The sequence below is a fragment of the Acinonyx jubatus genome, chromosome E1 (genome assembly GCF_027475565.1).
Source record: "Acinonyx jubatus isolate Ajub_Pintada_27869175 chromosome E1, VMU_Ajub_asm_v1.0, whole genome shotgun sequence".
Lineage (NCBI taxonomy): Eukaryota > Metazoa > Chordata > Mammalia > Carnivora > Felidae > Acinonyx > Acinonyx jubatus.
This window is the reverse complement of record NC_069397.1, coordinates 25,571,499-25,581,782: the sequence shown is the minus strand read 5'-3', so window position 1 is coordinate 25,581,782 and position 10,284 is coordinate 25,571,499. Positions and strand designations below refer to the sequence as shown.

General features: G+C 59.8%; 1 protein-coding gene across 1 annotated transcript; it reads right to left on the bottom strand.

Annotated features, from left to right (window-relative positions):
- Nucleotides 1-419: 419 nt before the first annotated feature.
- On the bottom strand, nt 420-9,718 carry TBX2 (T-box transcription factor 2). The gene is made up of 7 exons (XM_027034281.2): nt 9,074-9,718; nt 7,697-7,964; nt 6,587-6,733; nt 5,310-5,386; nt 5,046-5,209; nt 3,950-4,587; nt 420-1,824 (listed from the first exon to the last, which is right to left on the bottom strand). Exons 1-7 carry the CDS (start codon nt 9,466-9,468, stop codon nt 1,372-1,374), a joined length of 2,142 nt encoding a protein of 713 aa, XP_026890082.1. The 5' UTR covers nt 9,469-9,718; the 3' UTR covers nt 420-1,371.
- Nucleotides 9,719-10,284: the final 566 nt, after the last annotated feature.

Below are 10,284 nucleotides of genomic sequence, written 5' to 3'. Positions count from 1 at the left end.
AGGGAGTAGAGTGCACCCATCTTACCAGCTCCGCCTACCCAGAGGCGCTAAAACGGGATTCGTTTCTACTCTGGAGCCCCAGAAAGGAAGTCAGGAGTCCCGGTGCAGAGTGGCTGGGGCGACGGCCGGAGGCAAGTGGCCAGCAGAGGGAGCCCGGCCCCTGGCTTGGGAGGCGGCCCGCGCCGGGAGCGCGGGGGACTCGAAGCGGCTCGGCGCCTCCCGGCCCAGCCGGTGGCCCGCGCCGGCGCCGCTCGGCCTTGCAGCTCCGCCCGCTGCCCCAGCCAGCCTGCTGCCGCCCCCGGGGTGCAGCTGCAGCCGAGCTGGGGGCGCCCGACGTTTTGTCCCCGCCTCCAGTCCCTCCTAACGCGTTTGCTGCGCCCCTACCCCACGCGGCCCACAGAGCGCACAGCGCCGTTCACTTCGCATTGCAGCGTTTTATTGTTTTCTCGAGTTTTTGTCTTTTCGTCTCGCTCGGTAGCGAAAAGTGAAAACCTGAGGTGGAGCCCGCGGGCCGGGCGAGCAAAGCCCGGGCGGAGGGGCCGAGGGGCTGGCGGGGTGGGAGCCCCTCCAGGGATGGGGCTTCTCCCGCAGCCGAGGACCCCCCAGCCCTGTACAATATAGATGCTTATGTAAAATGAAAAGAAATTTTAAATGCTATGAATTAATCTCTAAATATTATGTACACAGCAATGTACACCTTTGAATAAATTAATACCAATTTGTATATTCTGGGAACCTTAAAGCTTATTTACACAAATTACCATTTATTTTATAAATATCTTTTTTTTTCTCCCCCTGGGGACTCAAGGCAGAAGTGCCACTCCCTCCCCTGACCGAGGGGTGGGAGGAGCGCCTGTCTTTCGGGGGAAGAAGTGGGAGGACTAAAAGAACAGGTCCCTCCCAGCTCAAGTCTACACTGATTTCAGTCTTCACTGAGCCCGCATCCCTTACTGCAGATTCTCAAGCGGTCCAGGCCCAAGGCTAGGAGCTCTGGGGTTCCCTCCGAAGTTCCCATCCCTGACTCCTGCACCTTCTGTCTCCCGATGAGACCACTGGGCGGGGCAATGAGGCCTCCCCACAGCGCTGGAGGACCTGGAGGGACACCTGGCCAATGCCACTTTGACATCGGAGCAGATCTGGACAGTGACCAGTGGCTCCTAAGCGACTGTGTTCCCGGCAGCCGGGTTCTTCTTGGGGCCTAGGGAATTGTCCCAGGCTCCGGCTGGCCGGCCAGGGTTCTATTCCGGCTGCAGCAGCCCGCTTTTGCTCCTTTATTTAAATAAATACCCATTCTGTGCTGTACACGTCCCAAGCAGCAGGGGCAGGCAGCCGGGGAGGTCTGCGTGGCAGCGGAGCAGCTGGGCAGTCCCCTCACTTGGGCGACTCCCTGCCGGGGGAGAGGGCTCGCTGGCTCTCCAGCCCACTCACCAGTCTCTGGATGCTCTGCAGTTCACTGGCCGCCTCTTTGGCTGAGCCGCTGGGCGACAGGGCACCGCGGGATGGGGCCCCAACCTTGCGGAGAGCCAGCTCCGGTAGCGGGCTGGGCTCCCGGCTGTTGCTGCCCGCAGCCTTGGAGCCCTCCGCCGCCAGCCCCGTGGTGAGAAGACTAGCGCTAGGCGGGATAGTGACCGGGATCTGGTAGGGGCTGAACCGCAGGCGGGGCCGGGCATTGCCCAGAAAGTGGCTCCGGGATAGGGAGCCCGCAGCTGCAGCAGCTGCAGCCGCAGCACTGGTGGCTGGCAAAGCAGAGGCCGCTGCCGCAGCGGCTGCCATGTAGGTGTAGGGGTAGGGGAAGAGGCCTCCGAAAGTGGGCATTGGGATTCCCTGAAAGAAAAGAACAAGACAAGGGTTAGGCATCCTGCCTGAGGTGTTCTAAGGGTGAGCTGGGTGCTGGGGGTGGTGCTACCACCAGGAATCCTTGCCCTACTGTTTTAGGAATATAATACCAGAGCTCACATAACTGTAGCCCCAAGCAGCACAGGTAGAGGAGAGCCAGTATGCCTATGGCCAAACCCAGTTAGACAGGAGCTCACTTCAGGTTATGATGCAAAGGTCTGGTGCCGTCAAGCTCTGTGCCAGGCATTACAGTACGAGTGAGGGAAAGACATGCCAGGTGGCTGAACTAGCATGAGCAAAAGCCTAGAGGGAGGAAACTGGGCAGGCATAGAGCCAGGTGGCAAGTAGGCAGCTTTGGCTGTCTTGGGAGGTTCTGCTCATTTAAAAGAGTGTCCTCCCCAACCTTCTATCTGCAGGTGCCCCAAAGGACTGAGAAAGCCTGGGCAGGAGAGGTGAGGAACTCCGTACATTCTCCTTCTACCTGCCTGCCTGCTCAGGGATCTCCTGCCTGGGTCAGAAGGGCATAGATGCCAATCCGTTTATAAACTGGCCTGGATATTCTACAAAGAGCTCCTGGCAGCACCTCAGTGGCAGCTGAGGAAGGAATGCAAAGTCTGCCCGTGGAGAGCACAGTGGCCAGGAAACCCTGACAAACATCTGCTGAGTCTATGAGGCCCGACTTTTGGATTATCTGACCTTTGAGATAATGGCTCACTCTCCAGAGTAAGAGGGTATGGGGAGGAGGGCAGGGAGCTGGCTGTGCTGGGCTTCCAGGGAGCCTCAGGCCTGGCTCAGGCAGGGAGAAGGAAAGAAGTAGCCCAGTCGGGAATGAGAAAATATCCTTCCTGAGAAGGTCAAGTCCTACTGGGCATTTAGTCCTGGTATCTCAGGGGGAGAGGAAGGAGGGAGGCTTCAAATCTCCCCAAATTTGGCTCTACCTGATGGCCAAGGGCGGGCTACTCAGGCATAGGAACTTAACCAGTAGCAGTATACCAAGTGATACCTCCTGAGTGCTGGGTACTCTCAACCTGGCCTTGCACCTGTTGACCAGGCTGTATCTAGAAGCCCTGACTTCCTGACAACCTTTATGATGCCCATGCTGGGGAGAAGGCATTCACATACATATGGAATCAAGGATGCAGATTAAACCTCCAGGACCTGAGCTACATTTTCCAGAAGCTTCCTTGCCATCTCAGAGCCACAGATATGTGATGTTAGTGTTTCAAATGCTCACTCCACATATCCCTGACACTGAGCTCTATTTAAAACCCATTTCAGGATCCCTTCCCCCATTTAAAAAATATTTGCTTCTGAACCAAAGGAGCCTTCTCAGACCTGAACTCCTATTTTCCTTCCCTTAAGATAAGATCTCAAAGGTTCAATTTGCCAGAAACCTCAGAGGGAAGAAAATGAATGTAGAGATTCCAAATCTTTCCACAGGGAATATTCCACCCAAGCAACCAAAGAGGCCGCTCTCCCATTGGGTCTCCTTATTTTGCTCCTAGCCAGTTTCATAAAGTCTCCCCTGGGAGCTCAGAATTTCAGCCTGGGCTTGGGGAACTGAGCCCTTCTTTCCTGAGATGTGTGGTTGGGAGACCTAAGGTGGGGGAAGGAACAGGAGGACTTCTGGAGGGCCTGAAAGGGGCCAGAGGCATCTGAGAGGTGGGTCATTTTGGCAGTCAATTGTCCAGAAAATATTGCAAATCTTCCTACTCCCTTTTTCCAGGCATCTTAGCCCTTCAGGGACTGACAGTGAGCCAAGGGTTTTTGTTTCCAAGAGAAGTGTCCTGAGGCCAGGAAAGTGGACTTCACAAAGCCAGAGTCAGACTCAGTCTGTCAGAGGAAGAGTCTACTGGGTGCCACTCTATGCTGGAGTTATAGGGAAGGAAACAGGCCCAAAGAGGGTCAGGCACTTGTCCACAGTCACACACAGTCAGAACAGCACCCTGGAGAGACCCTAGACCTACACTCTCAGTCTCCCCGAACCTAGGTGTGGTGGAGTGTCAGGTCTCCCCAGGATAGAGTCGTTGTCCGCTAGAAACTCAGAGCACCTATGGCACCCCCAGGCCCTATGCCCACCTTGCTCTTTCTCCCTTCAGATCACAGGTCTTACCTGAGATGCCAGCATGTGCTGGGAGAGGTGGAACGGGAAGGGCGCAGCGGTGCTGGCGGCGCTGGCCGCGGGACCCAGCCCGCCTGCGTCCAGCCCGGTGGCGGTCCCTGGGCCACCAGCCCCCCCACTGCTGCTGCTGCCCGCCACCGATGCCAGCAGGTGACCCATGCCCATGGCAGAGAAGGCTCCAGGGCCCATGGCGAACTGTCCCGGGTGCAAGAAGAGCGGCTGGCCGGCCCCCAGCGGCCCGAAGAACTGCTGCCCGTGCAGATGGCCGGAGAAAGCCAGGCCCGGCAGGTGTCCAGCGCCCAGAGGGGACGCACTGTCCGTCTGCACCACCAGCGGCGCCAGGCCGTGCTCCTTGCCCTCGCCTGCCTCCTTGCGGCCCTCGTCCTTTCGCCTTGCTTCCGTGCGCTCCTTCTCTAGGCTCCGCAGGCCAAACGGACCGTCCCCGCCGCTCTCCGCCGGCTCCTTGCCCCTCTCGGGGCTGCGCCGCTCCCGGGAGCGCTCAGGTTCGGTCAAGCGAGGGGGGCTGGCGCTGTCCAGGGCCGGGCTGCGGCCGAGAGCCGGCCCTGCGCGCTCCTCGCTCAGCCTTTCCGGCTCTGGGTCGCTGTCCGCGGCGCACGACTTGTCTTCGGCTGCAGGGAGAAAGGACGCGGGAGGTCACAGGGGTCCCGGAAGAGACAGACGCGAGGCCTCCCCTCCTCCACCGGTGTCTGGACCGGATCGGAGAGACTGGGAGAGGCCTGCTCCCGAGGAAGCCACGTTCGAGGAACTTCCAGATCCTCGTCGGGCAAAGGGGCAGCTGCAGGTCACCTAACCTAAGGCTCCGTATTTACAGCGGGAGAAATTGAGCCATGTAAAGGAAACTCACTGCTAGAGTCACACAGTGCCAAGGACCTAGCTGGGCAGCCAGATCTTCTGGATACCCGGACCGCCCTCACTGGAAAGGCCTCGGTCGTTTGCCCCATCCCAGACACACTGCTGACGCTTCCCGCAGGTTTTGTGGTTACCGGAAGCTGAGCAAAGAGCCAGCCTGGGGTCGGAAGGAGAACCTCCCCTTCCTCTACCCCGGGTCCGACCACCCAACTCTCACCTCTGGTCCGATGCAGGCGCAGGGGACTAGGCGCTGACCCCGGGGAGGGTGGCGGTTCCCGCGCGGGGGCAGGGTCGCAAGAAGAGGCGTCGGACTCGGCGCCGTCGCGTTCCGGTTTGCAGTGCTCCTCGTACAGCCGCAGAGACGGCAGCGTCAGCTGCTTCCTGGGGATGAGCGGAGGGAGCCGGTCAGAGACGAGCTCACACCCCCCAGCGTTCTGCTGGCTCAGTCTCCCACCGCGCAGCCGTCCAGCTCACCCCTCACCTTTTCTCCCGCCGGCCATTCCCGGTGTCCCGGAAGCCCTTGGCAAACGGGTTGTTGTCGATCTTCAGTTGAGTGATCTGCAGGGACCGAGGGGGCGGCGCCAGGTCAGGACGAGTCTCCTCCAGCCTGGGCTGAGGCACCCCGAGGTCGGAGGCTGCCGCCCCAAGAGGAGAACCCCGCGAAAGTCCACTTGGTACCCGCCCGCCTAGGATACGACTCTCCGAGCTGGAAGACGAGTTGAGGCCAGCGGGCGGGCCTCGCGGGAAGCCACAGGGTCTCTCCTCTTCCACTTTATTCGAAGCATATTCCCTTATCTTGCACACACAAGCCCAAAGGTGTGTGCAGAGTCGAAATCTGCCCAAGCATGCACACAGACGCACTCGGTCACTCAAGTTTAACAAACCGGGCATCGGAGCAGGCGCGCACGGAGACAGCAAAACACACGCGAGTCCACACCACAGAGACAAATCACACTCACGGGCCCGCGCACACGCAAGTACACACAGACAAAATAAGCAAGTGCCCAGAGAACAGAACGAATTCACACTCCTCCACACGTATCTGAGTCTCCCGAAATGTTGCCCACATACCCGCATACACGCCATTTCACAAAGACAAAAAGAACGACCGGCAGGACACTTGGACACTCTCCTGAGAGTGGTATATGGGCACAGGCCCAGAGGGAGTGAGCTCTGCACCTCTAGAAAAGGGGGATAGAGAGGCAGCAAGCAGAAAAATTCTCTAAGCACCTCCCAAGGGGTTCACAGCCTGGACCGACCCAGAGTGGGGATACTTTGGGAAGCTGTGTCACCTGTCCCGCCCTCTGGCTCCCCCGAGAGAGTGAAAACTGGGCCCCAGGTTCCTATTGCTGGTTTCCAGAGAGTCAGGAGAGCCAGGGCAGGGTGCCTCAGGCTCCCTCTCTTCATTTAAATTCCCATTCCAATGCCAAGAAATAAACGAATAAAATGTAAAAATGTCAGCACGGGCTGGGAGTCTCGGCTAATTGCTAAGTAAATATCCCCACCCCTTGGAGTGCCCAGCTGTTAGCACCCCGAGGGGGAGCCTGTGTATACGTGTCACGGACTTGGTGTGGGGGGGAGCCTGGAGGATTTCAGTGGGTGCTGCCGTTACAGATGAGACTTGCTGCTCTGGAGTGAGCTGTGAGAGCGAGAGATGGGTGCTGGGGTCTACGGGCAGATATGAGTGAAGGGGTGGAGTCTGCAGGTGTAAGGGGGCATCGGTGCAGGGGCTGGGCCCATCCCCCCCCCCCAGCGCACCTTATCGTTCTGGTAGGCAGTGACCGCGATGAAGTCGGTCTCAGGGAACACATAGGTGCGGAAGGTGCTGTAGGGCAGCTTCAGGATGTCGTTGGCTCTCACAATGTGGAAGCGCGGTTGGTACTTGTGCATGGAGTTCAGAATGGTCTGTGGGGAGGGTGCGGGTCAGCCGATAGCCCCCAGCTTTTGGCCGGAGCATTTCTACTCTCTGGGGACCCGACCTCTTTCCAATGCTCTCTCTCTCTTCGTCTGCCTTCTACACCCCCTCCTTCACTATTTTCTCCTGTCTTCTCTGCCTTTTTTCTTTCCTATATTTCTTTTTATTTTTCTCTCAGCTTTCTTTATCACAGTTTCTCTCTCTACTTAAAAAAATTACCCCAGTTGAAAATAGAAATAAAACAAAAGAAAACCCCCATAACTCCACTCTTAACCTCTCTTCCTGGGCTCATTGCTAAGCCCCTAGTAACTCTACAGAGAGAAGCTTTGGATCTTTGGGGGCTCAACGAGCGCCCTACTTCTGAATGGACAATCCCTTTTGCCCCATCAACCCCCCCTTCCCATTCACTGGGGCCCTGTCTCAGGCAGAAATGGAGAGAACCCCCCAAACTCCCTCCTCCTGGTAGGGCATTTGCCTATGGGAGGAGGGAATGGAGACTTAGGATGTTAAAGGGGCTGGTTTAACTTTTAAATCTCTTAGTCTGGGGAGGGGGTGGGAAGGGAAATGGGGACACAGGTCATGGGGAAGGGTGAGGACAAGCTGAGGTTGGGGGCAGGACTTCCAAGCTCAGCACTTAAACACCAGAGGCCACACAACTGAGTCGCACCTGCCTCCGGCTGGGCTCTAGGAAGAGCTTTGGAAGGCTTGACCCCAGCCAAGATTGTGAGCAGCCTGGGGCTTTCCACCCCACAACCCAGGCTTGCAAAGGGGAGCCCTCTGGGCCCAGACTCAGCCAGCATAGGCCACAGGGCGGTGACCCAAGCAGGGGCACTTTGAGAGTTCGGCCAGCGCTCCTCTCTGGGGAATCCCGCCGCCTGCTCTCCCGCCCCCACCCCCTGCAGCGTAGGACACTCAGTCTCCGACCCCCATCCCCGCGCCCGCCCAGCACTCACGAAGCCATGCTTGTCGGAGATGTTGTTGGTCAGTTTCAGCTTGTGGAAAGCCACAGGCTTGGCCATCCACTGCTCTCCCGTGGCCGGGCTGTCTGGGTGGATGTACATGCGTTTGGGCATCTCTGGGTCGGCCTTGCCCGCCACCATCCAGCGCGAGTTATGGAATTTATACCGGCAATCATCAGCGGCCACAATGTCCATCAGCAGGATATATTTCGCCTTTTTGTCCAGGCCGCTGACTCGCACCTTGAAGGGAGGAAACATCCGCCTGCGAGGAAGGGAAAGGGCAAGACTCCAATGGACCCGGTTTTATGTCGGAGGACCTCACTCCCCAAGCACACACCACTGCCAGGAGCTTCCCCATCTGTGTTTCCCGGTTGTCTGGGCTCTGCCCCCATATTACTGCCTGAGAGACCCCACCTGTGGTTATTATTCCTGGGGGATCCCATTTCCGCTTGTCAAACTCTCTCTTACTATATGGTTTCCCATCGGCTTTATCCTTAGATCTGGTGACTCTCTTTCTCCCTCATCTGAGATGAAAGCGGATGTCCAGGAAAGAAATCCAGGCCCCCTAGAAATACACCTGCTTCTTTTGAATCTTCCCAAAATTCATTCAGGAGATATGCCCACTGGGACTGAAACTCCCCAAAATAAAACCAGAAGATGTTTGCTTGGATAACTGGGTTGCAGCCCAACAAGAACCTTAAGTTTCGGGGGAAGAGGGTGAACCTGAGGCCTGGATTCCGGGCGGCTGAGTCAAAGGGTGGAGGGGCTGGGGGCTGTGATTTTCTTCAGGAGTTAAGGCCTGGAGTGGTGTGTGAGTAGGGAGCTTTTTGCTCCTTGGGCCAGGACAAGGCTCCCAGCCTGGGTCAGGCTTCGACAGGGCCGCTTGGGGCTTACTGCCGGAAAGGGACGGCCGGCTGGAATCGGCTGGCCAGCCAGGGCCTAGCATGGTACAGGTTTCATTATGGGCTTCAGGGTCAGAGGACATTCCGGGAGATGCTACATCTCCCTGGAGCTCCGAGTCAGACCGGGAGGCAGGAGAACGAGGCGGCGAGGCTGAGTTACGCGGAGATGTCTGAGACCCGCCCGGGCCGAGCCGCAGGACCTCCTCAGCTTTGGGACTCAGAATGGTTAGGACTGTTCTTTAACAGCATGTTTTCGTTTTACTTTATTCGGGAGATTTTCATGTTTTCGTTTTTAAAATTTCTCTCGGTGCCAAATGAGAAAAGTCAACTTGGTTGCCTGTGGGAGCTAAGCGTGGCGCCGGGGCCAGAGCCCGGAGCCTCGAGCGGCAGGCTCGGCGCTGGTCTGTGCTGTCGGGTCCCCCAGCCCGCCCGCCCGCCTGCTTGCCCGCCGGCCAGCCGGCCGCCCTACCTCCCAGACTTGGTGATGACCATCTCGGTGCCCAGCTTGTGGAACTGGTCCCACAGCTCCTTGGCCTCCAGCGTCACCTTGGGGTCGTCCTCCACCTCGTCCTCGGGCTCCAGGCTCTTAAGCGAGCGCAGATGCGCGGCGGGCGGGTGCGGGCCGAGTGCCGAGACGTGCAGCCCCGCCTCGGCCGCCGCCGCCGCCGCGGCCGCCGCGGCCGCCGCCCCCGCCAGGCCCGGGTCGGGCAGCGGCTTGGCCAGCGCGCCGGGCGGCAGTGCGAGCGCCGGGAAGAAGGAGGGCTGCGCCGCCGCCAGGAAGGCGGACATGGGGAAGTCGGCCGGCCGTGGCGCGTGGAACGGGTGGTAAGCCATGGCGCTGGCCGCCAGCGCCGGCTCTCTCATCGGGACATCCGGCCCAGGCGCCCAGGGGCCGGGGCCGGGGGCGCGCGGCTCGGACCCCCGGCCCGGGCGGCGGCGCGCGCGGAGGAAGGGCGACCCGGGTGGCAAGCGCAGCGGCGGCTCCTCCCGGCTCTCCGTCCGAGGCACGGCGAGGGGCGCGGGGCTCTGGGCGCGGGGGTGGCGGGGGCTCTGCGCTGGGCTGGGCTGGCCCGCTCCGGCGCCGGGGACCACGCGCGACTGGTTAGATCTTGTCGTGATCTCTGGAAAACTGTGACTATCTCACATGTCCTGCCCTGCTCGGATCCCCTGCGCTAACGAGCCAGGCCCCCCTTGATTGCTGATTTTACGCTTTTTGGACCAATTGTGGGTCTCCGGGGGCGGGGTTTTGACAGCTCTAGCCAAGCTCCGGCCGGGAGGGGGGGCCGGGGAGAAGGTGTCGGAAGCCTCAGCAGTAAGAAAACATGTCAACAGAATAAAATATTAACCAATGACGGGCAAGCGGGCCCCGAGACCCCTCCCCCTGCCCCGGCCCCCACCCCACCGCCCGCGCCCGCGGCTGCCTGCGCCCGGACGGGAAAGAGCGGCGGGCCGACCCGACCCGCCGAAAGGGCCTGAGGCGGGGGGCGACCGGGTCCCAAGGCCCTGGGGAAGGACCCCCCAGCCGCACGCCGGCTCCAAGTGCAAAGCATTGACATGGCCCCGTGAGGAGAGGGGGCGCCCTCCTTCTCCCTCGCCCGGCGGCTCAGCCGCTCTGGCCCGCGCCCCAGCTTGGCCTCCGACCCCGCTCTCGGCGGAGGCGCCGCCCGGGGCCCCTGCACT

What these genes read in the sequence shown, in the direction of transcription:
- TBX2 (XM_027034281.2), bottom strand. Translation starts at nt 9,468, where the DNA reads ATGAGAGAGCCGGCGCTGGCGGCCAGCGCCATGGCTTACCACCCGTTC. An exon ending in GTCATCACCAAGTCTGGGAG is followed by an intron (nt 7,965 to 9,073) that starts GTAGGGCGGCCG and finishes CCTTCCTCGCAG; the next exon opens with GCGGATGTTTCCTCCCTTCA. An exon ending in GCGCCTGCATCGGACCAGAG is followed by an intron (nt 4,588 to 5,045) that starts GTGAGAGTTGGG and finishes TTCTCCCTGCAG; the next exon opens with CCGAAGACAAGTCGTGCGCC.